This window comes from Phyllostomus hastatus, unplaced genomic scaffold, assembly GCF_019186645.2.
Source record: "Phyllostomus hastatus isolate PE091 unplaced genomic scaffold, TTU_PhHast_1.1 phas_scaffold_317, whole genome shotgun sequence".
Taxonomy (NCBI): Eukaryota; Metazoa; Chordata; class Mammalia; order Chiroptera; family Phyllostomidae; genus Phyllostomus; species Phyllostomus hastatus.
Genome location: NW_025334023.1, coordinates 13,551,175 through 13,574,528, shown reverse-complemented (window position 1 = coordinate 13,574,528; position 23,354 = coordinate 13,551,175). Strand labels below are relative to the sequence as shown.

The following is a 23,354-nucleotide window of genomic DNA, read 5'->3' as shown; positions in this document are numbered from 1 at the left end:
CCAGAATGTGACTCAAGCTCAGCCCTCAGCACTTTCTGGAGCCCAGACTGTTGAGCCAGTGACACAGAGAAAACAGGGAAGTCTGGAATGTATGTGTTGGCAGGACGGCGTGCATCCCTCACTATCCACCTTTCTGACGATTGCCAGGGTTCCTAACACCCAGCCCTCCACAGCCCCCTTGATTCCTGCCCATTTCCAATTTTGATTCTCCCAGCTCCCATTATTTTGTGAGCTTCCTGATATTCTTCCAGTAACTCCCTCCTCAAGTTAGCCCACGTCAGTATCTGTGGTCTTGTCTGCATAGGTTTGTAAAGCAACTAAACATCCGACTAGAGTGGTGGCATAAAATGAGGGTACCCACCCTCCCATCTTATCATCAGGGGATAAATCTGAGGATCACAGAGAAGCACTTAAACCCTAGTGTTAGTCACATGGATTACACAGGGCCATAAGCACTTAATGCAAGGGGTGTTTGAAATGAAAATGAGAAAAATGGCAAATGTCAACAGGAAGATGAGACATTTCCAGTGTAGATTAGATTGGGTAGTCCTGGCCTGAAAATTAATTCTCATAATAGCACACAAATTTCAGATATTTTGGAGAATAGCACCTGCAGCAGGGAAGCACTCAATGGACTCCCCCACTTTATGCAAACTTCCTCCCTTCAGAGGCAAATGTGGGGGGAACAGAAAGAACACATGCATGTATCCAGTGAGTACATCATACGGGAGAATTTATGAGGCCCCAAAGAAATAAGGGCTAAAACTTCTTTATTCTGTGGGCTGGAATCTCTTGTCCAAAAGAAAAAGGAACTTGGAGAATCTCTCCTGAAATATTGTCACCTGATGGCTTATGCAGTGAGGTCATCCTCTGATCCTGAGCAGGGCAGAGGAGAGATTTAACTAGGCCAAAGGCCAAATGCCTGCTATCTATCTTTAGAACACTTGTTTAATCTGTTAGTAAAAACAACATGAAAGTCTAGTGTGCATACAGAGAAAAGAACCTATCTGGAAAAGAACCCTACTCGAAGGCTGATAACAGCTTATCAAGTATTTCTTTCATGGATCTTAATTTGGGTGTATCTAAAGTCATTACTAAACACAAGGTCAAGATTTTTTCCTATGTTATCTTCTAGAAATTTATAGTTTTGCATTTTATATTTACGTCTATAATCTACTTTAGGTTGGTTTTTGTGAAGGACGTAAGGTCTATGCATAGACTTTTTTTTTTTTTTTTGCACGTTGATGTTTCGTTCTAGCATGATTTGAAAAGACTATCTTTACTCCACTGTATTGCATTTGCTGCTTTGTTAAAAATCAGTTGACTGTATTTATGAGAGTCTATTTCTGGGCTCTCCAGTCTGTTTCACTGATCTTTCTGTTCTTTTGGCAAAACCACACTGTCTTAATTATTGTAGCTTTAGAGTAAGTCAAAATCGGGCACTACCAGTCGTCCAACTTTGTTCTTTTCCTTCAACATTGAATGAGTTCTCCTAGGTCTTTTGCCTCTCCATATGAAATTTAGAATTGGTCTGTTGGTATCCACAAACTTGCCAGGACTTTAATGGGATTGCATAAAATCTTGTCAAAATTGCATCTTTCTAACCACGAACATGGAATCTCTCTCCATTTATTTAGTTCTTTGACTTCTTTCCTCAGACTCTTCCAGTTTCCTCATAGAGCTATTATTATACATATTTTCTTAGACTCATACCTAAGTATTTCATTTTGGGGTGTTAAGGTAAGTAGAAATGTTTTTTTAATTTCAAATTCCATTTGCTCACTACTAATATATAAGGAAAAAAATTGACTTTTGTACTAACCTTGTATCATGCAAACTTATGATCACTTAGTAGTTCCAGTTTGCCAGTTCTTTCAGGTTTTCTATATAATCATGTCATCTGCAGTTTTATTTCTTCCTTCCCAATCTACTGCTGTTTATTTCCTTTTCTTGTGACATTAACTAGGATTTCAGCACAATACTGAAAAGGAGTGGCAAGATATCCTTGCCTTGTTGCAGATCTTAGCAGAGAAACTTCTAGTTTCTTACAATTACATATGATCTTAGCTATAGAATTTTTGTAGATACTCTTTTTCAGGCTGAGGATATTCCTCTATTCCTAGTTCAATAAGAGTCTTTACTGTGAATGACTGTTGGATTTTGTCAAATGCTTTTTCTGTATCTATTGCTACAATCGTGTGGTTTTCTTCTTCATCCTATTGATGTGATGGATTACATTTCACTGGTTTTCAGCTGTTGAACGAGCCTTGCATAACTGGGATAAATCTGACTTGGCTGTAGTGTTTGATTTAATTTGCTAATATTTTATTTTAAAAAATTGCATCTGTGTTCATGAGATATTGGTCTAGTTTACTTTCTTGTAATGCCTTTGCCTAGTTTTGGTATTTGGATGACGCTGGTCTCAGAATTAGTTAGGAAGTATTTCTTCTGCTTCTATCTTCTGGTAAAGATTGTAGATAATCAATACAATTCCTTCCTTATAGGTTTAATAAATTTCACCAGTGAACCCATCTTAGATGAATTGGACTACACCAAAATTAAAAACTTTTGTGCTGCAAATAACTCTCATCAAGAAAATGACAACAACCTATAGAACGGTAGAAAATATTCACAAACCATCAATCTACTTAATAAGTAACTTGTACCCAGAATATACATGAACTCTTACAATTCAACAATAAAAAGACAAAATCCAACTATAAAATGGGCAAAGGATTTGAATAGACATTTTTCCAAAGAACACAAACAAATGGCCAGTAAGTCCATGAAGATATTCAATATCATTAGTTATGAGAAAGTTGTTAATCAAGACCAGAATGAAATACCACTTCATACCCACTGGAATGGCTACTATCAAGAGACAGTAACTAACATGGGTAAGTAGGTGGAGGCACCGAAACCTTCATACACTATTAGAAACGTAAAATGGTGCAATTGTTTTGGAAAACAGTTTAGCAGTTCTTCAAAAAGTTTAAACATAGAGTAACCACATACCCAATTAACTCCACTTTTCAGTATATAACCAAGAGAAATGAAGCATAAATTCCCACAAATATGTGTGCATAAGCATGCACAGCAGCATTAACTTGTTATAGCTAAAAACTGAAAATAGCCCAGTGTGCATTAACTGACATATTCATACATGGAGTATCATCAGTAATAAAAAGGAATAGGTATTGACACATGCTATGACATGGATGAATCGTGAAAAGTGAAGAAAGCCAGTCACGTAATTGTATTCCATTTATATAATACCCCAGAATGCAAACCCACAGACAAAAAGTAGGTAATTGCTTCGGGCTGGGGGAGGGGTTGCACTGCTGAGGGCTGGGGATTAACTACTAATGAGTACAGGGTTTCTTTTAAAGAGGATAAAAATATTCTAAAATTAGATTGTGATGATGGTTACAGAAACTTGTGAATGTATTAAAAAACAGAATTGTACAGAATGAATTTGATGGTATGTGAATTACATTTCAATAAAGCCTTTTTTAAAAATATAGACAAAAGCTGAAAGCAGGTATGTATGTAAGTTATGAAAATAGAAGGTGCAGAAATGCAAAATTATTTGATCACTTTAATTAGTGATCATAAACCTAAAAGTAAAAATGTCTTAACAGCTATGGAGTTAACAGTCATTGTTTCTTCAATTAATTATTCACATATTGTATTTTGATGATGCAAATACAAGAACCAGAAAGTAATAAGGCAGAACCTATTAGCAATGTATTTGAAATCTAGAAACAGCATTTATAAGGATCTGTTCCAGGTTCATACATGACAATTGATGCAGTTACATTCAGAAGACAATGCCCTTATTGGGTATATATACATCATCACAACTGTGAAAATACGAAATACACATTTGGGTTTGCTATCTCATTATTTTACATTCTAAAAAAGTTCCTGACTTATCTTTTCATGGGTTTTTTTTGCAGTAAGTTATTCAAAAAAGTAACTTAGAAACATTTTTTTAATGGATCTACTGGGCACAGATGGTAAATGCTGTTATTATTTTTCTTAGTATACTAAACACAGACACTGGCTGAGACTACTTCCTGCCTTTGAACATTTTTACTTATGTTTACTTATCTACTCTGACAACTCATAATTTTGTCTTTCCCCTAGAAATTCAGGCATATAAAAATGTTAGGATGTCTTTCTCTATCTAAACTCTTTGGGCTTCCTTCCCTGTATGAAAGAATAGGGGAAATTAAGTTTGTTTGGCATTTTCCAAAGTTTATTGAATTCAAAACTATTGTAAGAGCTCTTCAAAAACATGAACTTAAAAAATCTTGGCAAATGAGTACTTCAGACTTCTTAAGATAAACTATGCACAAGTAAAATTTGTTAATAAAAATGTTTCAATGTATCTTAGTCCATTCAAGCTGCTATAACAAAATACCACAGACCGAGTAGCTTATAATCAACAGAAACTAGTTTCTCACAGTTTTGGAGGCTGTAGTCCAAGATCAAGGTGCCAGGATAGTCAGGTGAGGGCCCTCGTCCATCTATCACAGACTTCTCCATGTATCCTCACATTGTTTAAAAGGCAAGGTAGCTCTCAGTCCTCTTAAGGAATTAATTTCATTCATGAGGGTTACCCTTATGACTTAATCACTGCCCAAAGGCCCCAATTCCTAATATCATCACACTGGGCATTAGAATTTCAATGTATGGATTTTGTGGGGACATAACACATTAAGACCATAGCAAATGACAGTGTACATTTCTGGTAAAAAGAAACAAGTTCAGGACTTCCAGCCAAGATGGAGGTGTAAGTAGACACACTGTGCCTCCTCGCACAGCCAAAATAAGGAAAACAATTTAGAAACAAAAATCAACCAGTACTGACAGAAAATTGAACTGTATGGAAGTCCGACAACCAAGGAGTTAAAATAGACACATTCATCCAGACCAGTAGGAGGGATGGAGTAGGGCTGCAGGGCAGAGATGGGTCACGGCAAAAAAAGTGGTGGCTGGCACACCCTGGGCACCAGGTGGCAGCGGGCAGACCTAGCAAGACGGCAGAATGTGGAGGTGCATGGCATGCAAGGCAGTTGGCAGACCAGGTGGTCCCACATTTGAGTACAGATAAACCAGGTGAAACTGGGGAGCAAGACAGACCACACAACCCAGAGCTCCAGCGCCGGGAAATAAATCCTCAAAACACTGACTGAAAATACCTGTGGGGGTTGAAGTGCCGGGAGAGACTCCCAGACTCACAGGGGAGTTCTTTGGAGGGAACCACAGGGTCCTGGAACATACACAAACCCACCCACACAGGAATCAGCACCAGAAGGGCCCAGTCTGCTTGGGGGAAGCGGCGGGAGGGACTGAAATCCAGCAAAGAGAGGAGCAAGTGCCATTGTTCCCTCTCAGACCCCTGCCCCACATACAGCATCACAATGCAGCGACGTGGGTTGCCCCACCTGGATGAACACCTGAGGCTCCACCCCTCATTACGTTAACAGGTGCGTCAAGACAAAAAAAAAAAAAATGGCCCAAACTAAAGAACAGACCAAAGCTCCAGAACAAATACAACTAAGCAACAAAGAGATAGCCAACCTATCAGATGCACAGTTCAAAGCACTGGTGATCAGGATGCTCACAGAATTGGCTGAATATGGTCGCAAATTAGAGGAAAAAATGAAGGCTACGCTAAGTGAAATAAAGGAAAATGTACAGGGAACCAATAGTGATGGAAAGGAAACTGGGACTCAAATCAATGGAGTGGACCAGAAGGAAGAAAAAAACAACCAAACAGGAAAGAATGAAGAAACAAAAATTCAAAAAAATAAGGAGAGGCTTAGGAACCTCCAGGACATCTTTAAACATTCCAACATCTGAATTATAGGGGTACCAGAAGGGGAAGAGGAAGACCAAGTGGAAAAGTTATCTGAACAAATAATAAAGGAGAGCTTCCCCAATCTGGCAAAGGAAATAGACTTCTGAGAGGTCCAGGAAGCTCAGAGTCCCAAAGAAGTTGATCCCAAGGAGGAACATACCAAGGCACATCATAATTACATTACCCAAGATTAAAATGAAGGAGAGAATCCTAGAAGCAGCAAGAGATAAGGAGACAGTAACCTACAAAGGAGTTCCCATCAGACTGTCAGCTGATTTCTCAAAAGAGACCTTGCAGGCAAGAAGGGGCTGGAAAGAAGTATTCCAACTGATGAAAAGCAAGGACCTACATCCAAGATTGCTCTATCCAGCAAAGCTTTCATTTAGAATGGAAGGGCAGATAAAGTGCTTCTCAGATAAGGTCAAGTTAAAAGAGTTCATCATCACCAAGCCCTTACTATATGAAATGTTAAAGGGACTTATCTAAGAAAAAGAAGATAAAAAACATCTACAGTAAAATGATAGCAAACTCACAATTATTAACAACTGCACCAAAAACAAAAACAAACTAATAACTAGAACAGGAACAGAACCACAGAAATGGAGAACACATGGAGGGTTATTAACAGGGGAGTGGGAGGAGGAAAGAGAAGGAAAAGGTACAGAAAATAAGTAGCATAGATGGTAGGTAGAAAATAGACGGGGAGGGCAAGAATAGTATGGAAAATGTAGGAGCAAAAGAACTTATGACACATGGACATGAACTAAAGGGGGGGAATGTGGGTGGGAGAGGGCGTGCAGGGTGGAGAGGAGTGAAGGGGGGAAATGGAACAATCTAATAGCATAATCAATAAAATATATTTAAAGAAAAAAGAAGAAACAAGGTCATGTTCATGTACAGACTGATGCAATAACTGTCTACAAATAGATATACTTTACAGCCTAAAGACCATCACTGTCCGTAATACATTTGAGTCTTGTAGTAATTATAATGTATAATAATCTTACAAATTAATTGTGCTATACCTCAATCATGGATTCCACTCTCCTTTATTCTACAAAAACATTACTGTCTTTAACATTCTCAGTCTTCAGCAAACTGTCTTCTGGAAGAGACATCAGAGAAAACTGCCCTCAATAAAAAATTAGCCTAATAGACACTATGCAACTACCGTGGCAATAAAACTCCAAGACACTGATTCTGGATTCATTTTCCCATCTAAATCACAAATATTTTCTCCAGACAGTTGGACCACCACTCTGGAAGGAGTCTTTAAACCTACAATTCTTAGGAATCCTCCAGAAGCCAGTATCTTTAGACAAAGACCATTCACCAAGACCCTCAAGTCAAGCAGATGACAACAAAAAGTAGACAGCTTCTGGTCAAAGCAGGAAAAAAAGGTTAATTTTTCTGATACCTTTGCTCCTTTTCCTTCTTTTGCTTATTATGGTTTGGCACTTCCTGGAGATCATCCAACAGTTTTCTTAGTATACTCTTACATCTTTTTCATTGTACTCTTAGTCCTCTGTCATCTTTATTGGTTACTTTAAGAAATGCAAAAATTTGCCCTGGCTGGTGTGGCTCAGTGGATTGAGCATGGGCCTGCAAACTGAGGGGTCACCAGTTCCATTTCCAGTCAGGGAATATGCCTGGGCTGTGGGCCGGGTCCCCAGTGCGGGGTGCCTAAGAGGCAACCACACACTGATGTTTCTCTCCCTTTCTCCTTCCCTGCCCCTCTCTCTAAAAACAAATAAATAAAATCTTAAAAAAGGAAATGCAAAAATTTTCAGCCGTTTCCTCAGACCCTAGCAATTCTGAATCTGTCAAGTTCCTCCGTAAAAGATTTAATATTCATTCCTTTAAATTCCTGAGATCAATTCCCTCCCAAAGATCCCATCTGATATTTGAATTTTCCTCACATTATTTGTCCCAATTCTTGTAAAAACTGGAACTTTTCTCCAAGTCAACAAAATGCTTATGTTATGATCATTATAGCACTGTTCCAGAACCAAGCTCACCAGGAGAGGGGGCAAAGCTGGAGCTAGTCATTTTCTCCTAAGATTTCTCAGACTTCAATGCAAGACCTAAACTACGAGAATGTGCCCAACCATAAAGAAACAATTATTGGCTCATCCCTGCTATAAAATATATTTATACTCCTAATATTATATGTAACTGACCAGGGATTACTTAGGTCAACACCAGGCTTTCATCTATCTCCTAAACTTAGACACATCTTACATACTTGAAATAATGAAGAGGCGTTCAGATATTTAAAGCCCTTTTCTCTTCAGTGTAGTGTTTTCTTGAAAAGGATAACCAGGAAGTTCCAAAATGAAGCATATATTGGCTACTCAGAGGGACTCTCTATGCACACTATGCAAGACTACCTACTTCAACAGCAAGAATAATACAACTAGAAAAGGACGTCCAAATTTAGAATTCATCCTGTGCTATAGCAGAGCTTTAGTTTTGCTATAGTTTTAGCAAAACTAAAAGTAGTTGTTCTAGTTTTGATTCACTGCTGTACAAGCCCAACCAACCCCTTTACATTCACCACCTAGAGCTGTTATGGACAATCACATAGCATTGTATTTCCTCTTGGCAAGCCAAGTGGCAGTTTGTATTTAACACTTCCTGCTGCAACTCTATAAAGATAACTGGACATATGGAACAGTCTCTAACTAGGCTAAAGGAAAATTAGACTACACCCAGGTGGACTGTAGGACATGTTTTTGTAACTAGGGTCTGGCTTTGCATTCTAGTAAACAAACAATCATTCTGCTTCTACTGATTTTATTACAGTTGGTTGACACATTTTGTGCAGTCTTAACTACTGCTGTGTAGCCCACTATCAAGTCATATGATTCATCAGTGATCAACTATTGTTAGCATAAAGGCTTGAAACCAATCATATCATTGAATACTTGACACATAGTAAATAGCAATACAAATCTGAACTGATTCTAACTCCAGAAGATAATGGTCTATCCTTGACTTAGGCTGAAGAAAGACCTGAAGGGAACGGAGAATTGAAAGAGAAAGTACAATTTGCAAAAATGTGCAACTTGCAATAAAGGTTTGGTAAGTCTACCAAGCTTTAACAATGCAAAAAATTACCTAACCTCAAAATCTTAACACCAGCTCAGTCAGATGCATGTTTCAAGACCATAAACTGATCTAACAATAATTCTGCATAGGCTCAAATGTTCTTAAAGAGAGTAACTATACCAGCAACTTTCTATTTTCTAAATTTTCACCAATCTCTACTGAGACAATCCAAAACCAACTCCAGGTCCCAAACTCCTGTATGTGCTCTTCCTTTGGAGTCACCACACAGTTCTTATACATACACTCATTTGGTAAAGCAAGCTAACAAATGTAGCTATGATTACAGGTGAGATCATGATGGTTTTGGTCAATGGAAGTCGCCAGCACAAATGAGTCCGAGTTCCCTTCTGAATGACATACCAGCTTCATCTCCACACACAAGATCCTATCTTCTTAACAAAACTGTCTAACAACATTACCAATATTAAATAAAACCTCATCGGTATTAACCATGGCAATTTTGTTAAATAAATACACATATATGAATTTGCAGATATAAAAAACTGACAGCCAGCCTATATTAAGTAAAAAAAATAAAACCTGTAATCCTAAGCAATCCTAACTGAAAATTATTTCTTCATATGTAAAACTATATATTTGATATTTTAAAAAATTTCCCCAAATTTTGATATGGTTGATTTTAACTATTCTAAAAAACTAGTATAAAAATAAATAAAAGATTATAAATGCAATGTTATTTGGAACACTATCATTGTAAATATACTTTATTTTTAAGTAAAAAATGAATCATAACCAAAACAAAATGTTTTGCCTCTGAATATTTTAAGCTTAAGGGGAAGTAGTCAGGAATGAGAAACATATTTTCATTTTCAATATCTTTAATTTTTTATAAATATTTTAGTTATGCTTCATAGTCACTAAGCAGTTTTTAAACTTAGTTTTCATGACCCTTTTAATTTCATGCTTTTAAATGGAGTCATTTATTTTCAAAACATGACAAATTTCAGAATCCATTAAAAATTATTTTATTCAAATTATGTTTTCCAAAAAAGAGGGTTCTGTGCCAGTCGTCTTTGAAAGTTTTCATACCTACAAAAGAAAGAAAAACACATTTACAAGAAAATTAAGTCTTTCATAATTTTTCAAATGATTTATTAAAAAGCAGACAATTTTACATGTCACTTCGCAAAAGCTAAGAATGTAAAAAGCTAAAAAGTTCATCTGAAAGTTTAATTATTAATTTATACAAAGATAGCAAACAGTGATTTAAGTATAACTGGTTCTCATATCAAAAAGCATAAATCTTAATAAATTTTATTAAGGGACCCGAAGAAAAAAAAATCTAACTCTTCTTTCTCCATTTCACAGCTAAGTACGTGAGAGTAATAGATTCAAGGTCATATAACTCAAATCTCATATATTTCAGTGCTATTCATGCTTCACCATGCTATGGCTTCTCAGTAAACTTTCCCTATACACTCCCCCACCACTAGGAAAGTCAAAGTGAACAGAAACACCTGCAAAAATGAAAACATGGGAAAGCCGGGGAAATACATTCATTAATCATTCATGTACAGGGTGCAGTATAAACCACCCTAATGCCTTATATATATTTTCTCTAGGTGAAATCATTCTAAACTTACAAAAATTAAGTTTTGTTGACATTGCAAGCCTCATATATGGTACTTATAATTCAAAATATAAAAAATTGCCCTGGCTGGTGTGGCTCAGTAGATTGAGTGCTGGCCTGCAAAGCAAGGGGTCACTGGTTCAATTCCCATTCAGGGCACATGCCTGGGTTGTGGGCCAGGTCCCCAGTGGGCGGGGGGGGCGGGAACAAGAGGCAACCACAGATTGATATTTCCCTCCTTCTCTTTCTCCCTCCCTTCCCCTCTAAACATAAATAAATAAAATATTTAAAATACATATATAGTTGTATAGTATATATATAAACTATAAAATAATATATATAGTTGTATTATATATAGATATATATATACACATACACACATGCTGTATTTATACATATATATAATTATACTCCTTAACTATGGTCTCTAAAACACAGACAAGTGTATTGCCCTGTCTTTATAAATTCAAAATGGCTACTATACGAGATTATTTAGGGTAAGAACCATTCATATTCTGAAATCTGTAGTACATACTTTTTAATGGCATGCAAATTATAATGTATAATGTCCACAATAAAAGAATATGTTTAAATGTAAGAAACATGTTCACATGCAAAAAACATATATGGTTACGAAAATATTAGACACAAAAAATGTCCCATACCATTTCAGAACCACATTTGCTGGAATAAACATTTCAGATGGACTTGGTGTCATCTGGGCCTGAGAGATAGCAAATGATGAAGCAAAATTGTAGAAGTTGTCCAACATCTTTTGTGTGAACTGGAAAGTTAATAATGAATAGATTAGTGTATTATACTAAATACTCCATTTAGACCTTAATATTTTAAATATAATGCCCTGGTTGGTGTGGCTCAGAGGATTGAGTGCTAGCCTGCGAATCAAAAGATTGACGGTTAGATTCCAGGTCAGGGCACATGCCTGCATTGCGGGCCAGGTCCCCAGTTGGGGACAAGCGAGAGGCAACTGATCAATGTGTTTCTCTCCCTCTCTTTCTCCCTCCCTTCCCATCTCTCTAAATATAAATAAATAAAAACTTTAAGATATTCCTGCCTTAACTCAGTTTTAAGAACTGAGTTCTAAGACAATTTAATGCTAAAAGTTAAGGGAGGTCATAAAATGACATTATGGCACAAAAAAAAAAAAATAACAATCTGCCTTTAGTACTTTCTTTGTGTCTCAAAGAATTTCTGCTACCAAATATTTTATATTCCTAACAATTTATTTTGGGGAGAAAATGTTTTTCCTTCAAAGTATCTTCTTTTATCTCTCTCTCTATCTCAACTATGTTCATCTCCTCAAAAATCACCCTCCTCAAACCAATCTATTTTCTCACATAAAGCAGTAACCATGTCTAAGAAATGTTTTTCTTGCCAGAAAGATAAAACTTAAATAAAGGAACAACTGGTTACTTGCCATCAAATGTAAAGAGAAAGGCAATACTATTCCATTTCTTCTATTTCCTCACCTGTTTCTTCTCATCGACCTTCAAATGGGCAAATCCACATATCCTTCACATCTGGTTTAAGCCCTGAGCCCAGAAGTAAATAAACTACTAAAGATAATACTACCTTCAATTCACTCAAAAATAATCTTCCTAACATTACTTTCTTAGGAACACAAAACTAGCCAATAAGTCTCCTGTTGTCTCTTTTCTAACATGAGAGGAAATATCCCGTTAGGGTTTTTGTTGAATAATACCAAGGTACTTTAATCCAAAAGAATCTACTATTAAAACACTTGGACTATTAGGCTGGCCAAAAAATTTATTTAGTTTCTTCTGTAGGATGAAAGACATGTTTTTCTTTTTCACCAATAACTTTATTGATTTGGATATTTTGAGTATGGTGGCTGTCTCGCATATGGTAGAACGCTGATTGTTCTCAATGAATGTCTCAATTTGATTGCTACTGACTTCAACTAGTCTACCCGACCGTGGAGCATAGACCAGCGAGATCTCTCCAGCCTGAAACTTCGCAAACCACTTCTGACACGGTTTAATCAGTCACAGAACCTTCTCTCTACACTGACTAATCTTTTTTTGTGTTTCAGTTGTATTTTTACCTTTCTTGAAATAATAAAACAACATACACCAAAAATGTTACTTATTTTCTTCCATCTTTAATATCAAAATGGATACACAAAATTCACCTATTTTGATATTTTTATTATTATTTTTAAAGATTTTATTTATTTACTTTTAGAGAGAGGGGTAAGGAGAGAGAAAGAGAGAGAGAGAGGAATTAATGTGCGAGAGAAACATCGATTGGTTGCCTCTCACACACCTCCAACTGGGGAGCAGCCCACAACCCAAACATGTGATCCAACTGAGAATTGAACTGGCGACCTTCTGATTCGCAAGCAGGCACTCAATGCACTGGACCACACCACCCAGGTCAGTTTTTTTTTTAAATGTACTTTGATATGACAACTGTCACAATACAATGTAACAAAACTGTTTCCAATAAAGTTAAAGACAACCAAGCCTCCTAGAGCCATCTTACAAAAAAACAAACAAAATTTTTGGCCAACCCAATAATATCAGAGTCCAGTAAGAGCACTAAAAGATCAGTATCAGCAAGAGGTGGGGGCAAGGAGGGAGGGCAACCCTCCACATTAGCAACAAAAAAACTTTATACATTAAATTTTAAAGTATCCAATTCAGAATAGAAACAAAGTCTTTAAAATACCTAGAAAAAAAAAGTTAAAACAAGCTGATAACATTTGTGGAAAATATGCTAACACTCTTGAAAAGAAAATAAATGAAAGGACTTAATACCATGTTCGGTGGAAAGATAAAACACGTTCACAGGTAGGAAACTTAATGTGATAACCGCAGCGATTCTGCCCAAACCTATAAAACCAGTGTTATTTCCAACTAAATTCCAACAAGGTTTTTTTCATGGAACTCCATATGATATTACAATTATTCTGAAGAATACCTAAGCCTATTTTGATGACTAGGAGAAGGGACTTGGCCTATCAAGCATTAAGACTGTTACTGGCAAAGGGACAGGCAAATAAACTAATTGGAATAAAAGGGAGAGCCCAGAAACAAACCTAAGCATATGTGACAACATGACAAACAGGGTCCAGCAAATGTAACACCTGCTTTAGTGTGGCTGGTAGGGTAGTAATATGGGTGTAATAATTTACAGTTTTAACTTGAACATTTCACCTCATGGTGTGTCACATGGTGTGCTTGAGTGTGATATTGTTATGTTAAAGAATTACATGCTTATGATTTTTTAATGAAATATTTTTAAAATCTTTCAAGGTAGTTTTGTAAAATACCTTGACGACAGCTGTGCAAGACAAAGAGTCAGCATTAGAACAACAACAACAAAAAGATTTCCAAAAAAGATGCTTTGGAAAGACAAATTTTAAATTGCTATGTTTAAATATATTGAATGGGAATTTATACTTAGGAAGAGTTTGGGCATAAAGTAGAAATGAAAATAGAAATCCATGCAAAAGTGATCCTTTCAAAATTCAATTTAAATCATATTACTCTTCTGCTCAAAACTCTTTGTTTTTCTCCTCCAAACAGAATATAAGCCAAAGTCCTTAAAAAAGGCAATGAAGTCCCATATGATGTATCCTGCAGCCACTTCCCCCATTATCTCCAGCCTCATCTGCCATGTCTCACCTTTGCTCACATTATTCCAACCACAAGCACCTTGTTATTCCTCAAACGTAACAGATTTCTAGTGCAGGGCCTTTGCACTAGTTCTGCCTTTGCCTAGACCCTCCTCCCCTTCTCAGGCTTCTGCTATACAGCTGTTGAGTCAACCCTTACAGGATTATAACCCTTTAAGTTCCATGAGCACAAGGATCTTGCTTAACAGGTTCACAACTATGTACCCACTGTCTAACATAGTAATTGTGGGAGGGAAAGAGAAAAACTTATAATTAAGCCCATATTTATTGCTATACAAACATTTCGTCTCATAAAAGCACTTACAAATTTTAAAATACCTATAGAGAAATCAGACCAGCTGAAAATGTCCATGGAAGCCAATAACTTATGTCATATACAGGGTGAAGCAAAATTAGGTTTATAGCTGTGAATACACAAAACACAGTTTCTTCTTTATTAATTATTGTATTATTTTCCATACAAACAACTAGAAACCTACTTTTGCCCACCCTATGTGTTTACCTATATTTTTATATGTTTTCTACACCAGGATAATTTTTAAAGTATAGAATATAATTTCTAAGTATTTTAGAACATAACAAAACGTGCATTAGATTACCTGAGTGAATGAGTCAACTGAGGATACAGCAGCATTACCTACAGGCGTCTGCTGAGCCAGACTGTCCAATAATTCCACTGAAATTCCAATCTGAGCAACAGATGGCGTTCGGACAATATTCATGGCTCCAAAAGGGTGTTGGCTTCCTTCTCCTGAAAGAAATTAACATGTGCCATGTATTTCAAGTTTAACTTGTATCCCATACAAATAGCTTTGTAAATATGTGAAGAACCTCTGATCTACATGCTCAAAATAGTTCTGCTACATGAAAATTTGTCTTTTCAGATAAATGTAAAAAGCTCTCTAGCCTTTTGCCATATCAAGAGTAAGAAAACTAAAATTTTCCCTACCAAAAAAATAGCTGTTACCTTTCTAAAACATTAAAATTACTGCAGCTTATTAAAAAACTTACCTAATGAACAAAATAAACTGAGAAACAAAATAGAAACAGAGGCATGTGTACATGGAACAGACTGACAGCTGTAAAGAAGAGCGAGGAAGGGGGACTGGATGAAAGAGGGTGATGACGGGATCAGCCAAAGAACAAGTACGCATGACACGCAGACACAGACAACAGTGTAGTGATGGCCAGAGAGAAGGTCGTGGGGGGGGTGTTGTGTGGAAGTGGGCAAAGTGGGAGAAATAGGGGTATCTGTAATAGTGTCGACAGTAAAAATAAAATTTTAAAAAATGTTAACCTTTAGTGGTGGGGAAAATATTTTGATTAAATTTCCATTAGAAATAAATAGAATGAGAGAGAAATGAATGAGCATTAATTAGAAATAAGACTCTCAATGCTAACTCTCAGGGGAGAATAATTTTTAAGAGTTTCAGAATTAGCTTTAACATTTTCTGATTATTCCACTAAAGACCTTTAAACTGCCATTGTTACTAATAAACAACATAGCATATTTTACTAAATATCATGGATCATCCCACCTTTAACACCTGAAGATCTGGAATCAAAACAGGAAATAAAGAAATTTGCCACTTATTCACAAAACATATTTGATAACCTTTTCCCTTTAAAATACATCAAGTATACATCTGATCCTGTAAGTGCCAGCTAACTTATACACAGAAAATATAGGCCAATTTCATTAATTCACATAAAACATAATCAGAAAAAATCTGATGAGAGGGGAAAAAATCTTACAATAGATAGATTTGGGGGTTATCTAGTATTTCTCATGACTGTAAAATATTTAAACAAATAATAAAGAATAAAACTCTGGAACAATACACATTCCTAAAACTAGAACTCATTGCAACTATCAAAACTCTTCTTAAATTTCCAAGTACATGAATAAAAACTTATCAATGTATATATACTGTGCTTAAAAACTGCACACTCACATCACTAAGACTGGCTTAGATATTTTCAGTATTTTTCAGTTGCTTTAATTTCCACACCTTTGTGAATTTTCCCATTTAACTCGGTTTCTAATTTCTATCAATGTAGTTGGACAACATACTTTGTATGATTTCAATGTATTTTTAAAATATATTGAATATTGAATATTTTAAAATATATTTTTTAAATATACTGAAACCTGTTTTGTGGCCTAATATATGGTCTATACAAGAAAATGTTCCACGTGCACTTAAAATGTGTATTCTGCTGTTGCTAGAAAGAATGTTCTATTTAAGTCTGTTAGGTCTAGTTAGCTTATAGTGTTGTTCAAGTCTTCTATTTCCCTGATAATTTTCTATCTGCTTGTTCTATTCTTGATTGAAAATAGGGTATTGAAGTTTCCAACTTCTATTGCTGAACTTTCTTCCTTTAATTGTCAGTTTCTGCTTTATGTATTTTGAGGCTCTGTTATGTGCACACGTTTATAATTGTTATATTTCCTTCTATGGACAGACCATTTTATCATTACACAATGCCCTCGTATCTCCCATTAACAATGTTCATCTTAAGTCTATTTAACCTTGTTTTACAACTCCAGCTCCCTTTGGTTTCTGTTTGCATATACCCTTTTTTAATCTTTTACTTTTAACAATTTGTATACTTGCATCAATAATTAGATCATTATTACCCATTCTGCAAATCTCTGCCTTTTAATTAAGTTTAATATCACGTTAAACGCAAACTTGCTATTATACCATTTCTTTTACTATATATTTTTTGTTGTTTTCTTAGTGCCTGCACTGGAAATTACAATTAGCATCTTAATTTATAACAACCTAGTTTGGATTAATATCAATTTACTTCCAACAGTATAAAAAAATGTTGCTCATAGATAACTCCTGTTCCTTATATTGTTATTGTCACAAATTATACCTTTATATATAATATGCCCATAAACATAGGCTTGCAGCTTTTGTTTTATGCAGTTGTCTTTTATATGAAGGAAAAAAGGAGAAATTATTACTACAAATGAAATGTATAATACTGACTTTTATAATTACCTATGTAGTTACCTTTACCTGTGTTTTTTCCTACTGTGATTTTGAATGACTTGTTTCATACCCTCTTTTTCACCTGAAGGACTCCTTTAACATTTCTTGTAGGGATAAGTTTGACAGATGTTTCTGGTAAGAAATCAGCTATAATCTTAAGGATCCTTTTATGTGATGAGTTGCTTCTCTTGCTGTTATCATGATGTTGTTTGTTTTTAGCAGTTTGATTATATGTCTTCACTTGGAATTTATCCTACTTGGGAGTTCACTGAGCTTGTTAAATATGTAGAAGAATGATTTTCATCAAATTTATAAAGTTTTAGGGCATTATTTCTTCAATATCCTCTCCACCCCTTCTGTTTTCTCTCCTTCTGGGACTCCCATTGTACATATGCTGGTACACTTTGATCGTATCTCGTAGGTCTTTAAAGCTCTGTTCATTTTTCTTTACTTTTTTCTTTCTACTCTTCAAACTAGACATTTCAATTGGCCTGTCTTCACTGATTCTTTCCTCTGCCTACTCAAATCTGCTATTAAAACACTTGTGATTTTTTTCAGTTCAGTTATTATACCTTTCAGCTATTATAACTTACATTTAGCTCCTTTTTATAATTTCTCTGATATTTTCTATTTGGAAATACCTCAATTCTCCTGGTTTCCTTTAGCTCTCTGAGTACATCCGAGACAGTTTACCTAAAGTCTATCTATTAAATCCAATGTCTGTGCTTCCTAGGGGCAGTTTCTTTTCCTTTCTCCTGTGAAATGGCCTTTCTTGTTTCCTGCATAGTTTTTGTTGAAAACTGAGTGTCAAATATTATAATGTGGCAACTCTAGCAATCATTTTCCCTTCTTCGAGGTTTATCATTACTGTTTGTTGTAGTTGTTTCCTTGTTTAATGACTCTTCCGAATACTGTGGTTTGTTATTTTTTGATATGTGTGACCACTGAAGTCTCTGTTCTATTAGCTTAGTGGTCAGATAGTGATTGGAAAGAGATTTCCTTAAAAGCCTGGAACTAAAAACTTCTCCCAGTCTTTGCAGATGGGCTCCACATGTTGGGACATGCCTTCAACTCTCAGACAGGCAGTTCACAGCTCTGCCTTTGCCTTCACTTCCTGCTTATGCTGAACCTCAAGGTCAGCCAGAGGTGAGATCACAGGACCTTCTGTTATTTCCCAAGCACATGCACAGCCCTGGTCAAGTGTGTAGTCTTTTAGATTCCCAGGTTGGAGAATTTCAAAGCCCTTATTCCCTTTCCTTCCCAAGCTTTTAGTTAGTGTATTTTTTTTTTTTGCCTCAACTGCTGTCCCTTCCTCACACAGCAATGACTTAGTACATCTGCTTGTAAATATTTTTGACAAATACTCCCAGCAAAGCCACTTTAGCACAGGAAGAGTTTCAAGTTAGGTGAGATACAGGTCTTTTGTATAAGTCTTCTAGGGAGCCACCAGACAGATCAAATCAAATTAATTACAGTTCACTGTGGATGAGGTCCATTCTGCTCCCTCTATACTAGTATCAGTACCAAGTACATGGGTTGTTATTTACAAGACTACCACTAAGCTGAATGGCAGGGGATGGGGCCAAAGTTAAAATGCCATAAAGTTCACTGTTCTAACAAAGAGTCAGTGATTTTTCTGGACTAAATGTTCCCCTGGATGCTATGATCTTTTGGTTAGTTTCCAGAATCCTGAAAAGGTAGATTTTGAGAGTTTTGGCCACTTTTTGTTGTTGTTGTTTTATAGAGGGATGGACTTCTGGTGTTCCTTATTCCACTAATTGTCTTAAGTGCAGAATTATGCTAAGTTCAGAAAACACACTGCTATTTGTCTGCATTAGACTCCAATGATCTCAATCAAGAGGAAGTAGTTCGATATGACCTTTTATTGTCTTACTCATAACTATACAAGGAGTCATCTGCCCAGAGAGCCTTGTCATCCCCGACCTCCATCTTTCATCACACACAACCTCTTGGCAAATGAGTAAGGCTCCTAAGTAAAACTGAGTAAGACCCACTGTAAAAGATGGGACTAAGTAAATATTCTGACTTTTTCACTTTAAAGCTCTCTGGGACTAAGACAATTTAAGAAAAAACAAATGACTCAAAAGTCTTCGCAATCTTTATATTGTCAAGAGATCCACTGTGCGATTGTATCATTCCTTTAGTGACTCTTATTCTCAAAATGAGCTTGACACAGTAGTTGATACCCTCCAAGTGCAAAGGTTCTTATTGGCAAACCATAAAATAAAATACTGAGAAGAAACCCTGGAACATAATATACAAATTTACATGTTTAATTTTGGATCTGAATTCATGACAGCCAGAGTTAAAAACATAAAAAAAAACCCAACTATGATCAGATGATCAGTTACACTGAGTAGTATTGTCAAAAAATTAAAAAAAAAAAAAAAACCAAACAGCTGAGAAAGCAAAACATGTGAGCCGGTCTTTAGAAATAACACATTAGATAAAATTCTTCATAACATTCTAATAATAAAAGCAGCAGAAAAATTTTTAAGGCTATTCTCAAAGTGTCCTTCCTCAGTAACAGTCAAGAGCCTACTACAAGGCACAACTCAGAGAAAGGAAACCTGCAAGAAACTAGTTCTTTATTATTGGTAACAACAAAAAGCAGCCATGATCATTTACTATCTGAGACCAAAGGGACTCTTTTTAACCATATATACATTTTCCAAAAAACAACACAAGATTTAAAAACAAAACAAACAAACAAAACCATGAAGCTAACATCCAAGACACTTGGGTTTTATTTCTGTCTTGACATTAACTGGCCTTTATACTGTTTGTTTTCTCATCTGTAAAATGAGGGAGTTGAAGTAGATGATCTCAAAACATCCTACCCCAGTTTTGGTGATTTAAAATACCCCAGTCTACTCAAATATTTACCTATCCCATTAAACAAACATTTTCTAGAATAAAAATGAAAACAACAAATATTAAACTCTTCATAAGAGCCATGTATTAACTATGTTTAATTATTGGGGAAAACACCCCAATACAACACAATCCATCCCAAAGAATGCTGGGTTTCAATTTTAAAAATGAGTGTTAAAGTGTGTGAGGTGGGAGCAAGACCTATAATTCTTATTGACATTCAGTAATAAATTACTATGATGCATCCATATATACATACACACACACACATATTTTAATAAAAGAAAGTTCAGAAGAATAGAGTAAAAAATAATTAGAATTTTTAATAAGTGAACCCAAATATTCATTCCACATTTCCCTAGCGTTCAAGTTATACATAGCCAAAATGAGTGAAGTTCTCTGAAAACAACTGTTCAGCAACTGTCATGGCTAAATGTAGAATACATCCATCTTAAAAATCTGACTCCTGATTTTAAACCCATCTCTAAAATAGATTTTCGCTTATCATTACTTCTGGTTCTTTTTCTGGCAATTGCATTATCAATATGCAATAATTGAAACCCTAAAATTTTGAAACATTTTTTTCTTAGTGTTCTTTAAACTTTTTTTAATTGTATTTTTCCTATTACCATTTGTCCCCCTTATACACTCTTCCACTTCCACCCTCTCACCACCCTGCAGTCACCACATTATCATCCATTTCCATGAGTCCTTTTTCTTTTTCGCTTGATCCCTCCACCCCCTAACCATCCCCCCCAACCCAGAGTTGTCAGCTGCTCTCAATGAGCTTGTGTCTATTTTACTTGTTGTTCAGTTTGTTCCATTAGATTCCACATATGAGTGAAACCATATGGTATTTGTCTTTCTCTGATTGGCTTACTTCACTTAGTATAATGTTCTCCAGGTCCATCGATGCTGTCGTAAAGGGTAAAGTTGTCTTCTTTTTTACAACAAAGTTGTATTCCATAGTGTAAATGTAACCAAACTTTTAAGGGCTCATGATTTGTTATTGAAAGGATGGCCATCTTCTTTGACCCATAATTTGCAAAACATTGTCACTTTTAGATTTATAAACATTATTTAGAATCATCCAATTAATTTTTTTCATTATACACCTATTGCCATCATATAAATACCAACTTTCATCAATATCCACTTACATGCTGCATCCAGTCAATTTTAGAGCACAAACATAAGATAAAAGAATACATCCTTTTACCACATGTCCAAGATTTTGTCACAAAATACTGATGATTACTTCCTCCTTGTTGAATAATGAAATAGATAAGAATATCATTTTCTTTTGGTCCTTAGAAATATACTGCCCAATCATCTCTCTCCCTTTTTTTTTTTTCAGTTTGAGAAAATTCTCCTAAGAGATCATCACCTGAAGATCCACAATCTGAGATTTTGCTTCTCTGTGGTCAACTTTGTCATCATTAGAGCCTAGAAAGCTGCTATTCTCCTCTTTGTATTTATTTTTTGATTCATGCAATGATTGTGAAACTTGTTCTTCTGTCAATTTTCTTTTCTTAGCCATTATAAACCAAATATGAAAAATTTTGAATTCCAAATTCTGTTCAATAAAGTAAACAGTATACAATTAAGATGGTGTCCCCAGTCTCCTTGTATATTTCTTGAAAGATGACATAACCCTTTGGACAACACAATATGAAAACTATGGGAAAATGCAATGGCAAACTCTGGCACACAGGCTACATCTGACCCATGAACTATTTTTGTATAATACCAACATTAATTGAATATGTTCTGTATGCTGAGAGCTAAGAATAAGAAAGGTTTTTATATTTTTAAAGGGTTGTTTAAACAAGAACATGACACAGAGACTATATGTGGACCACAGAGCCTAAAATATTTAGTCTTACCCTTTACAAAAACGTTGGCCAACTTCTGCTCTAAGTAATTCACCATCCATCCTATTTATTATTTCAACCTCTTTTTTTCACAGTTGAGAATAACTGATGAGTAATGATAAAATAATTCCTTGGATGAAAAAGCAAAATATAGGAAAAATAAGATCACTAATAGCCCCAAATGCACCTTAGGATTATGAATAAAATTGTCCAGTGGACCCATATAGTAATTGGTAAGATAAAATGAGTTTTTAAAATATGTAAGTACCTATTATATTGTACTTATATAAAAAATATAGCTATAAAATAGATGGGATGGTTAAAAACAGTATGGGAATTGAAGAAGCCAAAGAACTTATATGCACAACTCATGGGCATGAACTAAGGTGGGGGAATGATGGTGGGAGGGGCAGTGCAGGGCAGAGGAGAATAAAGGGGGGAAAATGGGACAACTGTAATAGCATAATCAATAAAATATATCAAAAAATAAAATAAAATATATAAGTAAACATTCTCTTTGTTCTTTCGAAGACCTCCACAAAAGAATAAAACTCATGAAGTGTCAATCTTTCTAAGAGTTTTAAGTGCCCCAAAAGAAGGAACTAAAAAGCAAGTCCACTCATTAAGATATTGTAGGTGTACAGCGCAGCAAAGAGAGGAAGGCTAATACAAACAGTTATGCCAAAAATAAGTCATTCACTCTGAAGAGGCACTTGAACATACATATACTAAAAAGCTATATAAAAACAGCTTAATTGTGTCTGCTTAAAAGCATTCTTAGTATTGAATATATTATAAATATTTAGAAATTACATATGCAGGATAGGGCAAAAGTAAATTTATGGCTGTTCATATAGAAAATAATAAAATTAATAAATAATAATACAATAAAATGTTTCACATACTCACAACCATAAACCTACTTTTGCCTCACACTATATTTCTAAAACCTCTTTCCTTATTTCCATTGATAGTCTGACAAGCCCAAAATTACACTTTTCAAATTCTAAGAGCTATGTGACTCTCAAAGGTTTACTGGCAATATTTAAAATCACATAAAATGATTTACTTGACATTGTAGTATGTCCAGAATTTCGGTGTCTGAAATGTATTTACACAAGCCATATTTTCCAAGTATCTAAAGTCCATCACTGTGTTCTATATACTCTAAAGAACATAAAATACACAGTCTCTATCCTCAAGGAATTTACACTCTAATAGGGCAGTAACAGTCAGTGAACCTTCCTGCAGAGGTTTCATTATCAGGGTGATTTTTAAGATCCCTCCTAGAGCTATCTCCTATAATTTTGTAAAAACATAATAACCA

General features: G+C 35.4%; 1 protein-coding gene across 1 annotated transcript in view; it reads right to left on the bottom strand.

Annotated features, from left to right (window-relative positions):
• Positions 1-9,950: 9,950 nt before the first annotated feature.
• HIKESHI (heat shock protein nuclear import factor hikeshi) overlaps positions 9,951-23,354 on the bottom strand; it is a 36,907-nt gene continuing 23,503 nt past the window's right edge. The window contains exons 3-5 of the mRNA XM_045818104.1: positions 14,853-15,004; positions 11,237-11,355; positions 9,951-10,030 (exon numbers count right to left, since the gene is read on the bottom strand). Coding sequence (XP_045674060.1) covers positions 9,976-10,030; positions 11,237-11,355; positions 14,853-15,004 — 326 coding nt within the window. The 3' untranslated portion in view covers positions 9,951-9,975. The remainder of the gene's footprint in view (positions 10,031-11,236; positions 11,356-14,852; positions 15,005-23,354) is intronic.